The sequence below is a fragment of the Grampus griseus genome, assembly GCF_964374135.1.
Source record: "Grampus griseus genome assembly, chromosome: 2".
NCBI lineage: Eukaryota > Metazoa > Chordata > Mammalia > Artiodactyla > Delphinidae > Grampus > Grampus griseus.
The window spans coordinates 32,604,072-32,621,338 of record NC_139018.1 but is presented as its reverse complement, the minus strand read 5'-3'; the positions used below and the strand labels follow the sequence as shown (position 1 = coordinate 32,621,338).

At 46.7% G+C, this 17,267-nt stretch overlaps 1 protein-coding gene across 2 annotated transcripts in view; it reads left to right on the top strand.

The window, feature by feature from the left end:
- SLC39A9 (solute carrier family 39 member 9) overlaps positions 1-6,121 on the top strand; it is a 47,587-nt gene extending 41,466 nt beyond the window's left edge. Inside the window, exons 6-8 of one of the 2 annotated variants that reach the window (XM_082647837.1) lie at positions 30-164; positions 2,112-2,213; positions 3,541-6,121. In XM_082647837.1, coding sequence (XP_082503963.1) covers positions 30-164; positions 2,112-2,213; positions 3,541-3,600 — 297 coding nt within the window. In that variant the 3' untranslated portion in view covers positions 3,601-6,121. Of the gene's footprint in view, positions 1-29; positions 165-2,111 lie in introns of both variants that reach the window. The other variant, XM_082647836.1, reaches the window with a different exon arrangement.
- The last annotated feature ends 11,146 nt before the right edge of the window (positions 6,122-17,267 follow it).

Sequence of the window (17,267 nt, the reverse complement as noted above, 5' to 3'; positions counted from 1 at the left end):
AGTAACAAGGGATAGTTTTTCTTTTCCAGGCACCAGCTGCGTTTGGGCTGGTTTCCTTCTTAATGCATGCAGGCCTCGAGCGGAATCGAATCAGAAAGCACTTACTGGTCTTTGCACTGGCAGCACCAGTTATGTCCATGGTGACATACTTAGGACTAAGTAAGGTAAGTCTGACTCATTCCTAGCTTATCTAGACAAGTATCTAATTCTTTGTGATCTACTAGAAGGTGTAGTCTCTTATATTGAATTTTTCAGTTAAATTACCCCCCAAACTAAAGATAAAATTCTAATTAAAAACCTGTACAAAGTGTACATCTTAATTCCAAGTCAATCCTCTTCATAAATTTGGAGCATTTTCTTATTCATTTAATTTGAAAACTTCTTCCCCATCAGTTCCAAAAATACTTGCACAAATATATGATCTTTAAAATAATACAACTTAAACCTTATCAGACATGCCAATTTTATTTGACAGATACATAATAAGTCACAACAGAATGTATTAAATGTTTCAGTAGGCACAGGAAGAGTGAGGGAGGGACAAGGCTGCAGCAGCTTTGGGAGCAGTAAGCGATGAGCAGAGATCTCTGTGTTCAGCTGAGACTCGGGTTCTTCTACTCCCAGCTCCCATACCACTGCATGTTAAGTACCCAGGGCTTCGTCACTGCACTCAGTGTAGCTCCAGACCTGAAGTGGCATGTGTCGCTTGTCACCTCAGAGCCCGGGCATTCTGCTCTGTTGCTCCAGTTGGACCTTTCCACGCTTTATAATTTTGTCCACTAGGGCCGCAGTTCTTAGCAGCAGCCTTACCCATTTTACTTAAATATCAATTGGCAGGCAACAGGAGGAAAATCTTAGAACCAAACCAACTCAGGGCTAGTTCCTGGAAACCACTTTCCCCCACTGTCTCTGAAGGTCACTGATTCTTCTGAGCGTCATTCAATTCGTATTTGATATAGTAAAATTGGTGTTGAAAGGAACATACGAGCAATGAGATGGTTAAAGAATGGTTAAGTTCCTGTTAATCAAGGGTTAGTTGATCTGGACTGCTAACACCTGATTGTGAGCTTTATCGTCTTTTAGTCACTGAGCAATACATAGTTCCCTTTTAAATATTACCCTATTGGGACTTCCCTGGTGGTCCAGTGAGTAAGACTCCACGTTGGCAAGGCAGGGGGTCTGGGGTCGATCCCTGGTCGGGGGACTAGATCCTGCATGCATGCCGTGACTAAAAGATCTCACATGCTGCAACTAAGACCCAGTGCAGCCTAAATAAATAAATATTACCCTATTTATTACTGCATTGATCAATATAAGTTTTTAGAACTTTTGAGAGGAAGGTATGATAATTTTGGAGGCATGGAGTTACATATTACATTTATGGCATGTTCTTAAATTTTCAATTAATTGTCTTAGTAGGTCCACTTTTTTCATTTAAAAAATTGAAATGAGGGCTTCCCTGGTGGCACAGTGGTTGAGAGTCCACCTGCCGATGCAGGGGACGTGGTTTCGTGCCCCGGTCCGGGAAGATCCCACATGCTGTGGAGCGGCTGGGCCTGTGAGCCATGGCCGCTGAGCCTGCGCGTCCGGAGCCTGTGCTCCGCAACGGGAGAGGCCACAACAGTGAGAGGCCTGCGTACAGCAAAAAAAAAAAAAAAAAAAAAAAAAATTGAAATGAATTGTATAAAGATTAGCTTACGAGATATTTCTAGGCTCTGTGAGGGCAAGTACTGTGTCTCGAGTCCCACTGTATCTCAGGCACTGGCCTAGAGCCTGGTGCATATGGCATATTTGTTAATATTAGTAGAATAAATGAATGAATGTATGAACTTTGATATCTGCATTAATGCTGTTGATTCCATCTTAATAATATAGGCCAAACCTGTTCAACCAGACTTGAAGTTTGTTTGAAAAAGTAATTGTGTACATCACCAATAGTCTTAAACCCTTGTTTGGAAGCTTCCCATAAATAACAAGATCGTTCTGATCTCAGGATGTCCCCGGTGCCCCAGATAACACGAGTTATGAATATTGGGTATTTTTTTATTGGGACTTCTTCCTGCCTGTGGATTTTACTTGACTTAATTTTTCTTCTCTATCTTACTTCACAGAGCAGTAAAGAAGCCCTTTCAGAGGTCAATGCCACTGGAGTGGCCATGCTTTTCTCTGCTGGGACATTTCTTTATGTTGCCACGGTGCATGTCCTCCCTGAGGTAGGCGGAATGGGGCACAGCCACAAACCCGACCCCGCTGGAGGGAGAGGCCTCAGCCGCCTGGAGGTAGCAGCCCTGGTTCTGGGCTGCCTCATCCCGCTCGCTCTGTCAGTAGGACACCAGCACTGACTGTTGAGGGTCCAGCCTCAGGCCATGGCCGTTTTCCATCCAGTGAGAACAGCCAGCACGTGACAGCTGCTCACTTCCTCAGTCTCTTGTCTCGCCTTGCCCATCTCCACCCGTAACCCTAAAGATTCTGGAGGGAGGTGAGATGAAAACCTGGAGTAATGGAAAGCTTTTCGAGTAGAAACAACACACTGCGAAGGATACAGACATTCCATGTGTTGTCTTTTCAAGGGCCCTTGGCATTTTGAGTTTTGTTGTTTCCCTTAACCCTATTCTCAGGGAAGATGGAATTTAGTTTTAAGGAAAAGTGGAGACCTTCATACTCATAATGAAATAATTATGAAAGTACAGTGTTCTGTAATTAAGCTAAATCTCTTTCTTAGTTTCGAGGCTCTGCCACTTTAATCCATTGATTTTTAACATGGTTCTCGCCGTGTAAGTCTGGTGCTTTAGCATCTATGCCACATCTATGCCTTGAATGAAGGTCATAATGCCCACTGTCTTAGATGCTAAAGATAAGTAGTTCATTTGGGGCTAGAGTCAGGAAAAGGACGGCAAGACACATTGAAAGCTGACTTTTTACTTGAGAGAGAGATCCACTGAAGAGGGTATGTCTGGAGAGTCTTTTAAACACCTCCTTCTGCACTTGTCTCTTTAAAGAGAGCCTGCCATTCCATCAAATGGAGCAACAGAGGTGGACTAGCTTTTAAAGAGGTAACTAGTGTTTTATAAAGCATTTCTTTTCAAGTTCTCCTTTGTGTAGAGTAGCTGCCTGTACAGCACATTCTTTATAGAGGAGCCAGGTTCTAGTAGGTGGGCTTTCCTTAGGCATAGGCTTTCCTTCAGGAACAGTCAGGTCCCAAAGTATCTTTGGAAATTAAAGGGGATTCAATTATAAGTGAATTCGGATAGTTACTGACATCTTTGTAATAACCTTTTTAAAAGTAAGATTACCAAAACCTATGTTGTCCTTTTTTTGTCTCTTTAAGTATTTATCTTAGCAGACCAGCAGTCCCTCTGGCAAAATACTTGGTGCCCCTTGGGGACTGCTAGGTCAGTGTCACATAAGCACCTGTAGCAGTGAAGAAAGTCAAGATGTATCATAAATGGGAAGTGTTTGCCTGTTGATTTAAAGCTTATTAAAATCATGTCTTTTGTCTCTTCATCTTTTCCATGCTTTTCTCCTAACTTTTCCCTCCAGCCCTTCCTCGCTACAATTTGCTGCTTACTGCTGGTGGTGATGTTAATATTTGTGAGTTGAGTTCTCTCATCAGGACAACCACTTCTTGAACTGTGATGATGAAGATAGTCTCGTGTCTGTTCTTTATTCCTTTCAGTGAAGTTACCTTTGTGTCAAATGCAGCTTTATTAAGCCCTTAAAATATCACTTCCTCATATGTGAGATGACACAATCACTAATATTCTGGTAATTTAAACAATTGAGATAGTAAAAGTGTTAAGCAAACTAGGATAATTTTTCCATATTTGCCAAAATCCCTGTAAACCTTGTGTTATCAAATAAGTATATGATATATTGTTAATTTATTTTGACTTTCTGTACCATTTCACACCACATTACAGAAAGGGGGAACCAAGACTGTTTTCGTCAGGGCATTGGATTTAGGAGTTTGTAAAACATTTTATAGGACACATAAGCCAGCATGCCCAGGATATCTTTATTTCCTTCCTAGATTTGTTACTGGGTCAGCAGCTGGGGAAAAAGAGCTTGAGAGCCCTCTGCTGGCTGTAGACCAAAGTAGCATAAACAGGATCTGGTTCTGGATGGTGGCTGGCAGCCATTGTGTACGACATTAAAACCAACAGAAGGTACAGTATGAAAGTCTACGTGACTTTCCTGATAACAACTCTGACTTAGGAGAGTCCTAGGGTTTCATCTGGTCCTTCAAAATAACACGGTTGCCTTGACTCTACCCGGAAATTTACTTAGTTAAGTAAATAGCTCATTTTAGTGTCTGGTTCGGTTTGGATAGCGGCACTTTCTATCATATTGTTGTGTGCAATGATCAGAAATTTGTTCTGCTGGCCAAAGCCTCTTTCAGCAGTGCCTTGCCATCACACTTAAAAGTTTGGCTACAATATCTTGCTGGGTAGGGCCTTGAACTCTGGCAAGGATCAGACCATCTAACTTCCAAATTTGCCTTCCCCTCTGGACCTCACATTAACAAGCAAACCTTTCACGGCCTATCAGCTCTCAAGAGCTATGGGCTTTCCCAGATTTTAAAGCTGCTGCCTCGGAACCACTTACTTCCGTCCTGGTCAGCAGGCAGAAATAGCCATACTAATCTTACAGGGCTCAATGCATCTCAAGGCAGCAAGGAACCGAGCAGCGTGGCAGAGGCCTCCTTCACGGGGGGAAGAACTTGCTCATGGTGGGCAGGGTCCCAGGAGAGGTCACACTGATGGTCACTTATTGGCACATTTCAGTTCCATTTTCCTCTTGTTTAAAACTGCCTCCTTCGATGTGGATGCCTTAATGCTCTCACACATTTGAAAACCTTGGCAATACTTAAGTTGCTGCCGTGATTACAGATGGAATTATTGGCTACCAGAGAGATGCAATTGATGATGAAAAGCATGGCCCTTACTTCCTCATAACCAAAGTTAATCTGAATTGCAATTTGACTCCCTTTCCTCGGTAGGCATAGACTTTCTTCAGATCTCAAGTGCTCTCTTAAATGGCAGATTAAGTTGAAAAACACTACTGATGCATTCCCATCACTTGTTCGCCAGTGAATTGCTTGTCAGTTCCCATATCCCCAAAGTAGCGATGTTCCAGGTCTGATGGCTTTCCTGTGCATGCTATTGCCAGATTTCATTTTTTAGGCAAAGGTTCTGCACTGGAGTGTAGAGAGTTGGAAACAGTACCACCTACAGAGGCTATGTTGTTCTCTCTTCCCCTCATCACCTTTTTATTTCCCTATTCAAGACAGCCAAGTCTGTTCCTGTATTTTGAATCATTAGAAAAATGAGAGAGATGGCTGTTTTGAGTGGTCAGTTCTTTGTAGAAAGGAGAAAATGTAATTGTGTTTTTTACCGGCCTATTTCTAAGTGTCATTGCCTGGTTTTTCTCTTTTTCAAGGATTAGAACTCGGAGGACATGCCAGCCTCTCAGACACATGGTAGCTAGGTACTGAACGTGGGAACTGTATGTATGTCAACAGCACAAGCCCCCAAAGAACGTTCCTGTCTATGGGGCCCCCTTGGGAGACTGAGAATAATGACCGGCTTCATCCAAAACTGCTGTAGGGCAAGGCGAGAACTCTCTATAGGCGTTCCACAGGGGTACCTTCCTTACATTACAAAACTTCTGCTCAATACACAATGGTCCACATAACCCCAAGAGCACTGTTGGAGATGCTATGAAATTAAAACCAGTGATGTAGCCCCTTTGTACCTGAGACATCTAGATTCACCTGAGGAGACCTGAGGGAAATGTATGACTTGCATAAAAGGGCTAGACAACCATTAGGAATTTTCTAGATATGCCCAGCCTAACACACGGAGGTTGGCTTTGATCTGTTTTCTCATAGCATCTTCTACCAAGTTGGAAGTCTCGTGGGACAACACTGCAGTTCCCCTGGTTCGGTAGCCTGAACAGTGATTTTAAATGTCCCCTTTTCTGGATCCTTTGTAAACATGAAATCATTCCATGGATGGCTGCCTTATAATTTTGTCTCTTTCCACTTTAATTGTGAATGGTTTAAAAAAATGTTTTTGCTGTTTTCTGGTTTATTTTATGATATTAAATTTTTATTAGTGCATACCTTATGTGAGTGGTTCATTACTTATCCTCTCGGCAGTTTTCTTTTTCTGTTTGATGACCAGACTGGACCCACATTCGAACATCAGAAAAGGTAATGAAAAGTTTTGAGGGACAGTGGAAAGATGTGTCTATATGTACATCCTTTAGGGAAGGAGGGAAGGAAAGGAGGAGGGGAGATTAAGCACTCAATACACCATCTGCCCCAAAAGATAGCAATTTATTGACAGTTTTTTTCCATGGCCATTGTTGTTAGCAAATATTATTTACGAAGGTAGCCATTTAATCCCAGAAAAGAGAAGCAGGCCAATAGATCCCAGTCACAGTGGGTGCATTTCAAAGGGCACAGTTACTAATATGAGTGTGTAGACGCTATGAACAACTGACTCTGGAAATAGAGATTTCAATAGAAGTGCAATTTGTGAATTTTATAAGTGTTTTCTCCCTCTGTAGACTTTAGTACTAGATCTCATTTTTTAACTGATATACCGATAAGCGCTCTGTATAGCAATGTATCATTTAAATGTATAGCTTATGTTTATTCATTAGATTTCATTATCACTGGTCTACTTTGTGCTGACTTTCTATATGTATCACGTGTGCTACAGCTAGTTACAAAGATTGTGCCCAGAGTGTTACATGTTGCCTGAAAACCTTTCCTCATAAATAAGAAAATAGGCCAAAAGGACATGGTATTTATGATTCCTGCCATCTCTGATGGAAGCTTTCAGGTGAAGTGCCTCATCCCTCTTTTGCCTTAAGCAGTGGTTGTGAAATCTTCAGAAGCCAGCATTACTAAGTAACAGCCCTTTCATCCTGCTGCCCTGAGATCAAAATGTATATAGATGTATGTGTATACATGTACATATTTACACGTGTCTATATACAGTTTTAGCCAAAATAGCCAGCAATCCTTATTCTGTTTAATTTCTAATTCTTACAAGCTAGAGCTGCATCCTGCAGTGTAGTTTTTAGGAAATGAGCCTGCTTTGTGTCCCACTCTGGTTGCCCCGTGTCGAGAACACCCCTCCTCCAGCTCCCTCACCTCCTCCAGGTCTTGGTCCAGAGTCTCCTTCAATTAGGCCTCCTGTGACCACTGTATTTAAAACTGTAATCTGCTCACCCCGGCCCCAGTGTTCTTTACCCTGCTATTTCTTTTTTTTTTTTTTTTTTGCGCTACGCAGTCCTCTCACTGTTGCAGCCTCTCCTGCAGGCTCCGGACGCGCAGGCTCAGCGGCCACGGCTTACGGGCCCAGCCGCCGGGGCATGAACCCGCTTCCCCTGCATCGGCAGGCGGACTCTCAACCACTGCACCACCAGGAAAGCCCATACCCTATTTCTTTTTCTGTAGCACTGATCACCTTTTAATCTGCTTTATAATATATGTCTTTGTTTTGTCCCTCTTCCCTGCTGAAATATAAGCTCCAGGGAGCTAGGTTCTCAAAAAATACGTTGTTAAATGAATTGGTCTGCCCTGAGGGGGCAATTTTTTCATGATCTGTGCTCTCCCCTCCTTTCCCCCCACCAGCTTCTGCCCTGATTCATGGCAGAATCAGCTGCTGGCCTTATGTGTAGCTCCGCCTTTGTCTCACACTGAAGCCAGGGCTGCTTGGGAGTTAGCAAAGGGGCGGGGAGTCAGGGCAGGAGACTGAGCATATAGGTGGGCAATTAACTGGGTTCAGGTTACTAATCCAGTACTAACTAATGTTAGTAAGGTACTATGTGACTGATTTAGGGATCAGAAAACCTGGTTCTCCTTTCTGGCTTAGCTACTGATTTCTGTTGCAATGATAGCCATTGCCCATTTCTGTAAATTTTGGATAAGGACGTGAGTGAAAGCATGTGTCCCAATCTGGTTGCCTCATTCATAAAGGGATCCTGACAAATTCTAGAGCCGTCAGAGGAGGGAGCCCAGTGGAGAGGGGATGGGAAGCCAGGGCCTTGGAGGCGGTGTAGAAGGGACTGGATTGTTTACTTATGTCTGGAATGCTCTTGGGGACAGAATTTGATAACCATCACCAGATACTTCAAGGGCTGTCAGGTGCAGGAGGGTATAGATACCATATTCTCCAGTGGGTGGAACAGGAAGTAGACTGAGCCCCCCACCTCTCCTCCACTAACCCACCTCTTCATTCAGCAGGGTTAACAGCCCTTCCTATGGACGAGGCACTCCTCAGAGCTGAGTGTACAGAAGGCAATAAGGGTCAGTTCCAGTCCTTAAAGAGCTCATGCTTCAGTGAGGCATTCGAACAAGGAAACAGTTGGCAATGCTGGGAGCCAAGGCAATGCTGGGCGCTCAGAGAACACCTGGGGGCAAGGAACCCAGGGTGGGCTTCAGGGAGAACATCAGAGGGAGATAGCACCTGCGCTGAACTCAAAGGCTGAGCAGAATGAGCTAGTGAAGGTGGGAAAGAGAGGACCCACGAGGGCAGAGGCCTGGTGGCACAAGAAGATGGACTCCGCCTAGGAGGTGCCACGGCTGGAGGACAGGGGAGGTGAGAGCTGGTGTGCAAGACATGCTGGCTCCCTAGGTGACTTCGAAGCTTCCAGATTTGAAATCCTACAGGTAATTGGGCCCAGCCAGGGTCTTTGTAATTCCTGCCTCAACTGCCACTCCTGCGTGCAGTCCGGCTGGCCTCAGCTCCTGTCACAACACGATGACTTGTGGAGGTAGAAGTCTGCACTCTGGTGGCTCTGCTGGTACCTCAAGGTGGGGCTTGGTGACTTTCCCTCCCTCATCCCTGCTTGCCTTCCCCACTTCCTGGCTGGGGCCCAAGGACTCCCTCCTTCCACTTCTGAACATTGGTGTTAGTTATATTCAGAGGACCTGACCCGGCCTGGGAGGGGTGCCCCATCTTCCTTCTCTCTTCGCTTCACCCTCCCCAACTCTCTGGTTTACTTAAGGGGACTTGCCCTGGATCAGGAAGTGTCCTGCCTACCATCTTCCTTTGTTACCACTGTCTCACCAGAGCCTCCACCCTCCACCTCTTGTTTCCTCCCCCGCTCCAGCCCCTGTGTGAAATGAGTCTTCCCCTGTGCTGACGGTGGGGTGGGACTGGGAATGTGAGTAGAACCTGTGTTACCTTCTCCTCTTCTGTCTCTGCCCTTCGCCTGCTCAGTACTTTGAGAAATCAGAAAAGAACATGCTATTGGACCTAGAAGAAAGAGTCCAAGGATGACGTGATGCTGAGAGTTGGAAGGGCCCCTTTTGATATATGAAGGGGCCCTTCATATATCAAATATCATATATGATATATATGAAGTCACAAACGTTTCAAAGTAACTTGCCCAAGGTCTTTTCACTGAGTCAAGATGGAGCTACCACTGGTACCCAAGCCCCTGGCACCTGGTCCCATGAACTGCTGGCTCTGTTCTAGAGGAGGAACCAGCATCCTGGCTCTCCCTCAGACGTTCTGGGAGTGTGTGAGATTGTGACAACAAATGGCTATGGGCTTTTTGGTCAGATTGAACACCGCCCCCCGTCCCCTAATAAAATATTATATTCAATACTTGTTCTTAGAAGCCAAATTAATGTCTACATTTGAGTCTACACATCACCCACGAGGGGGAGCCCTTTGTACCTTCAGTGTTTCTGAGCAGCGTGCTGTCCTCAGCAATGCCGTTGGGTACCAAGAGCCCGCGTCAGTGCAGTGAAAAGGCTGGCAGGGCAGGAGATCCTTGGCCACCCCCAGAAATACATCACACTGGCAACCTTGAGTGTGAGCAGGTGTTTGGCAGAGAGGGTAGAAGCCTAGCAAGAGGCTGACCCTGCTGATGAGAACACAGCTGTCTAGTTTGGTGCAATGGCCTCTCGGTCTCAAGACGTTTAGAATGGGGATTTGCCCGGGGCCCACACGTGCGCTCCTTTGATCCCCCATCCCCTTCGTCCTTCGGCTGCTGGCTTTGACCTTACCCGTGGTGCCATTTACCCCCCTCCCTTCCCCCTCGGGTTCCCCTGCGGGCAGCCAAGCCCTGCCCCTTAGTATAGGCGTCTGAGACCTACCCTTGGTCATAGGAAATGCAGTCAAAGTGGAATACAATTCGATAAAAAGAGGTAAGTGTTTCAGTCCTCAGAAGGGGTGGCATCAGAAAGGGCTTCACAAAAGAAGAGTCATTTGAGCTGAATCTTGAAGTAGGAGTTGGGGAAGTTAAGAAAGACATTCTAGACTGAGAGAACAAGTGAAAAGAAGATGTGAAAGCGCGTGGTAGTCTCCTCAGAATATTAGAACGGGTGTGGCTGGAGCAGAGAATGTGGGATAAGGTGACAAGGGGTGACCGTGACAATAAGTTGGGACCAGGTTGTGGAGGGTATTAGTCAAAGGTCAGGAGCTGGCAGCTGAAGTTGAAGGAATGGAGACCCATTCCAGGGTTTTAAACAGGAGGCTCATATGATCACCTTTGAGTCTTGAGAAGATCATGTGAGTGAGGGTGACAAGCTGAGATTCCTTCGGGGATCCTGCTGTAGGTGGGGAGTCATTTGAAAAGGCTTTTCAGGGGTATAAGTGGAAGAGGACTGACTACATGAAGCAAGCTGGGAAGCCCAGAGAAGTCCAATGATTGTTCTCAGTTCACACAGCTAATGGCAGAACCTGGAATTAAACCCACTTTAACGCTAAAAGCAGGCGACAAGCCTGCCATCTAAAGATTGTTTCATGGCCATTCTCAGCCACCCCACAGATTCTGTTTTGTAGATGAGGGTCAGCTGAGGGCCTGAGAAGTCAGTCTCCACTCAGGTGGCAAATTGAAACAAGAAACTGGCGTCTGAACGGGCCAAGTGAAGACAAATCAGTTCACTAAGCATTTGCTGAGCGCCTACTACACGCCCTGGACCCTCTCTTCAAGGAGCTCACAGTCTGGAAGGGACATACATAGAAAAACTCCAAACAAGGCAGACAGACACGTGCTAGGATGGAAGGATGGGCAAAGGTCCCCAGGAACCAAGAGGAGAGTGTAGTTTCAGCTGAATTGGTTCCATACCCTGTGGAATCCCGGACAGGAGCCTGAATGATGGAATTAGCGTTGGAGGAGGAAAAGAGCTTCTATGGAAGAGATTTGATACTATAGCAAGGCCTGGCCTGGAGCCCAGATCTTTTCTGTTTCTTCTGCTTCTTGGCCCTATAGGCATACTTGGGCTGGGCCGAGCCATCAGACCGACACGGGCACCGGGACAGCTCAGGGAACCTGCAGTAGAAGTGTTCCTGGGTCCTTCACTTGGCATCAGCCTGGCTTGCTTGCCTGAGGGTGGGGTCAGGGTCAGAGAGGGCTGAGGGCTGAGGAGATGGCACTATGGGAAGAGCTACTTCTGTCCAAGTTGCTGGGAGCTTTTGAGGCCCAATCAGGATGTGACTCCAGGAAGACCCTTGTCACTGTTCCCTGTCTGAGAATGTCTTCCTGCCCATCCCTGGCCGGAGTGCGTTAAGTAAGACTCTGTGTCTGGCTCGCTCTGGCTGAAGTGTAAGATCAGAGAGCTGGATCGCTGTCAGTACTCACACATTTAACTACCATGGGCTGGTCATATACAACAGCCATGCTAATACCTGTTTCATGGAACAATGGTGACCATCACATGAGCCTGCAGATCATGGATAAAAGCAACATTATGAAAATGTATGTTCTTTTTCACAGTAAAGAAAACAATCAACAAAATGGAAAAAAAACAAAAAAAAACTATGGAATGGGAGAAATGATTTGCAAACAATTTATCTGATAAAGGGTTAACATCCAAAATATGTAAGGAACTCATACAACTCAATAGCAAAAAAGCAACCTGATTAAAAAGTGGGCAAGGGCTTCCCTGGTGGCGCAGTGGTTGAGAGTCCGCCTGCCGATGCAGGGGACACGGGTTCGTGCCCCGGTCCGGGAAGATCCCACATGCCGCGGAGCGGCTGGGCCCGTGAGCCATGGCCACTGAGCCTGCACGTCTGGAGCCTGTGCTCTGCAACAGGAGAGGCCACAACAGTGAGAGGCCACAACAGTGAGAGGCCCGCATACCACAAAAAAAAAAAAAAAAAAAAAATGGGCAAGTGACCTGAATAGACATATTTCTAAAGAAGAAATACAAATGGCCAACAGGTACATGAAAAGGTGTTCAGCATCACTAATCATCAGGGAAATGCAAATCAAAACCACAATGAGGGCTTCCCTGGTGGCGCAGTGGTTGAGAGTCCACCTGCCGATGCAGGGGACGTGGGTTCGTGCCCCGGTCCGGGAGGATCCCACATGCCGTGGAGCGGGTGGGCCTGTGAGCCATGGCCGCTGAGCCTGTGCATCCGGAGCCTGTGCTCCGCAACGGGAGAGGCCACAACAGTGAGAGGCCCGCGTACCGCAAAAAAAAAAAAAAAAAGAAAACCCCAAAAAACACCACAATGAGATAGCACTTCACACCTGTTAGGATGGCTATTCTCATTAAGACAAGAGATGAGTATTTGTGAGGATGTAGAGAAAAGGGAACCCTTGTACACTGTTGGTGGGAATGTAAATTGGTACAGTCACTATGGAATACAGTATGGAGGTTCCTCAAAAAATTAAAAATAGAACTACCATATGACCCAGCAATTCCACTTCTGGAATATATATCCAAAGGAAATGAAATCAGTGGATTAAAGAGCTATCTGCATTCCCATGTTCATTGCAGCATTATTTACAATAGCCAAGATATGGAAACAACTGAAAGTGTCTGTTGACGGCTGAATGGAGAAAGAACATTTCACACACACACACACACACACACATACACACACACTGGAATAGTATTTTACCATAAAAAAAAAGGAAATTCTGCCATTTGCAGCAACGTGGATGAACCTGGAGGACATTATGCTAAGTGAAATAAGTCAGACACAGAAAGACAAATACTGTATGATTTCACTTATCTGTGGAATCTAAAAAAGTCAAATTCATAGAACCAGACAGTAGAACAGTGGTTGCCAGGGGCTGGTAGGTGGGAGAAATGGGGAGATGTTGGTCAAAGGGTAAAACTTTCAGTTATAAGATGAATAAGTCCTGGAGATATAATATACACTTAATAATACTGTATTGTATACTTGAAATTTGCCAACAGAGTAGATCTTTTTTAAAAATTTATTTTATTGATGTATAGTTGATTTACAATGTTGTGTTAATTTCTGCTGTACAGCAAAGTGATTCAGTTATACATATATGTACATTCTTTTGCATATTCTTTTCCATTATGGTTTATCACAGGATATTGAATATAGTTCCCTGTGCTATACAGTAGGACCTTGCTGTTTACACACCTACATATAATAGTTTGAATCTGCTAATCCCAAACTCCCATTCCATCCGTCTCTCATCCCCCTGCCCCCTTGGCAACGATAAGTCTGTTCTCTATGTCTGTGAGTCTGTTTCCAATAGAGTAGATCTTAAATGTTCTCACCACACACACACAAAAACAGTAACTCTGTGAGGTGATGGATGTATTAACTAACTTGATTGTGGTAAGCATTTCCCAATGCATATGTATATTAAACTATCATATTGTACATCTTTAAAAAATCATATTGTATACTAAATATATAAAAGTTTTATTTGTCAATCATATCTCAGGAAAGCTGGCGAGAAAATAAAAACTATCAGAAAATGTGTGTTCATTATTAGGAGTCTATCCCTGAACACAGCTGAGAGGCTGGAATTTTACAGTGTAAGGAGTTTTCAATTCTGCGGGAACTCGGAGGCTTAGGTGAGTTGGCAATTGAGAGAAATTACTAGAAAAAAGGGGAGAGACTGAAAGAAAGGTCCAGCACTTTCCCAGACTGCACCTCACTCGGCAGTGTGCTGCGGTGTGACAGGTATGGGCTTAGGATTCAGACCAAATCAAGTCTCTCCATCCTGCCTTTCCCTCATTCAACACGTATCTGAGGGTCTGTCATGTTCCAGGAAATGACTCGCTGGGTGACCTTAGGGAGATAACTTTTTTATTTTTTTATTTATTTATTTATTTATTTTTTGTGGTACGCGGACTCTCACTGTTGTGGCCTCTCCCGTTGCGGAGCACAGGCTCCGGACACGCAGGCTCAGCGGCCATGGCTCACGGGCCCAGCCGCTCCACGGCATGTGGGATCTTCCTGGACCGGGGCACGAACCCGTGTCCCCTGCGTCAGCAGGCAGACTCTCAACCATTGCTCCACCAGGGAAGCCCTAGACAACTTTTTTGAACTTCATTTTTTTCATCAGGAAAACTAAAAGTAACACACACCTCATCGGGGCTGTTTGAAAAATGAAATGAAATAGATAAGATGTAAATCATATATTCAGAACATCATCTCTGTATTTGAGCCTGTAGAGCACTAGGTCCCTGAGTTTCCACCCCGACTTGCTTCCCGATAAGACTGGGCAGCCCTGGCCCACACTTGGGCTGGGGCAGTGGATTGGCACCCAGCTTGTTTTGTCTCATGCAGAAGCATCTGCCAGGCATTCAGCACTGCCACCATCTGGAGCAGAGAGTGGAAGCAGAAACGGCGTCTCCCAAGGCTGACTTAGCATGATCTGGACTGGTTAGTTGAGGGAAGCAGAAGCCACTCAAGTACCTAGTGGACCATCAAACTCATGCTGTTTGTCTCAGGGCAGTGTTTCCACCTCTCCTTAACTACCAGTAGCTAAGGTCTCTTCAGATGTCCTGTCTGCAGAGGGAATGGGCAAAGATTGCTTTCTCTTTGCTGCTGAAGGAACTTGTGCTCTATTTCTTCCACAGAAGAAACAGAATGAAGATGGTTCTTTCCCAGGAACCATCTGGGCTCACAGCCCTTCTCCTTGGGAAGGACTCCCTTAAAAATGATTCCAGGCATCCTGCCTTTCTCCCACCTATGGCTCATCCCCAGTCCTTCATCATAAGCAGCTAAAACTGGTACTGACCTGATTAAGCAGAAGAGGAATTAATTTATTAAAAGGACATTGGCAGGGCTAAGGAACCAGGGGCTGACCTGGGGTGAAGCTTCCAGGAATGCTATCCAGAACCATGCGGCAGAAGCAGCCTGATGGGGAGGCTGTTGATGCTGCCATGTGTGTGCTGCCAGGAGCCCACCTGCCTGTGACTGTCCGTGTGGCCAGTCAAATGCTGCTGGCTGCGTTGGGCACGCAACCTTACCGCCACAGCTGACCCCCAAAGCAAGTCAGATGCCTCCGGTACTTACCCTTGAGAAACTGGTGGCGGTGCGTTCTCTTTCCTCATGTTTGTCCCCTGCAACTTAGTCCTGTCCTGGTGCCCCAACCAGTGAACTCCACACCACAAGCTTGTGACCCAAGTTTTCTAGCTTCCATCTGGAAAAAAACAAAACTCCTAAAGTGGCAAGTTTTCCAAGCATGAAAACGTGTCAAAAATAACCTCCCAAAGTGTGAAGTGTCCACTTTGTATGCTCTCCATGGGCTCTCATCATCTTCCTAGTCCTGTCTCTTCCCACCTGGTGGACCCAGGCCCTGGACCCTGTGTTAGAGCTGTGCCTGAGATGTTCTGCAGGGAAACATGAACCACAAGGGGCACAAGGGAATTCAGATGGGCCCCTGTGGACAGTGAGAAACAAGAGGATGTTGCCTGGGCTTGGGAACCCAAGACTTGGTTAGGGGAAGGGTGCCAGGGTGCGGAAGCCCTTTATTAAGCCCCTTCTTAACTAGACTCATAACGTGTTAGGCCTGGGAAGGCCTCGGAGGAGCATCTAGTGAGGATCACAAATTCAAATGCCTGAAACGAGAAGCCAGGCAGGTAATAATGAGTGAAGCAGGCTTAGCAAAGGACTCCAGGGGATGGCTGCTCTGTAGAGAATGCCATTTTAGACATTAAAATTTTCAACTTTTAAAAAGGCGTGCCAATGTTGATAAGAGTCTGAAAGTGCTTTGCCTGGGTCGGAGTGAGGATGGGAAGTTGGCCAGCAGGAGCATAAGGGAACTTTCTGGGGCGATGGAAATGTTCTGCAGCTTGCTTTGGGTGCTGGTGGCTTGGTGTATACATTCATCAAATTAACTTCATCAAATAAATACCTGAGATCTGTGCGTTTTGTCATATTTTAATTATACCTCAAGTTTTTACTTTTGCTTGAGCAAAATAATAACGTCTATCTATAAAGTGATTTGGCACTCAGGCTACCTATTTGCAAACTTCCGCTCCAATCTGACGTCTTTATCTTACAGCTTAGGCATCAGAGCCCCTGAGGGGGTAAGTGGTTTTCCCAAGCGCGCGGAAGAATCCTGACTGTCCAGAGATGGCCTGCAACTCCGCGGCCAAGAGTAGGATGACTGCCGCGTGGTCCAGCCGGCTGCCTCTCCGAGCAGACTCACTTCCCTGCCTTTGGAGCGGTGCCTGCACGCAGCGATGCTAACAGAGCCACTCCGCGGGCGGTCCCCAGAGGCAGGACAGACGTCTGCACCCGCCGGAAAGTGAGACGGTCATCTAGAGGCGCCGAGAGGAGCGGAAGTGGATGGAGCGCCAGGCCCCAGGGAGCACGGGCCAGGCGTGCAGATAAATCACGGACAGTAGCTGCACTGACCGTTCGGGATCGGCACTGAGTGCCAAATGCCGACGCAGGCAGCCAAGTTCTGGGAAAAGAAATCCGATCCGGGCGCGGCAGCGGTGGTACAAAGTGAGACCCAGCAGAGCAGGCGGGGAGGGGCTGACAGCCCCGATGGAGCCTCCTCTCGGGGCGGGCGCTCGGGCACTGGCTGAAGTCTTACCTGGTCCCCGCCCTGCCTGAGAAGGTACAGGCGTCTCCGCTCTACAGGAGAGAAAACTGAGGCTCACCGCAGCTTCACGGAGTCATGTAAGGACTGAGGTGGGATTCCAAGCCCGGTCATCTGCTCTCCCCCACCCAGAGCGAGTAGGGATCTGCAGCAGTGACTCCAAGCCCGTCACAAAGCAGACGTGTTCCCGGTTTCGATGTGGGCGCTGCAACCGAGAGGAAACCCGGGGGAGAAATGGGTACGCGGGGTGGGGGTGGGGAAGTGCTGGGGCCTAGTCTCGGGGCCGCGCGACCCGCCGGGACCTTCCGGACGCACGGAGCCCGGCCCTACCGCCGGCGCCCGCACTGATTGGCGCTCGCGGCCGGCCTCCAGCTAGCTCACCTGCCCCGCCCAGCCAATCGGGGCCACCAGAATTGGGGCTGTCTCAGGGAGGGGGGTGGGCGATGCTGCTGGCTGGAGGC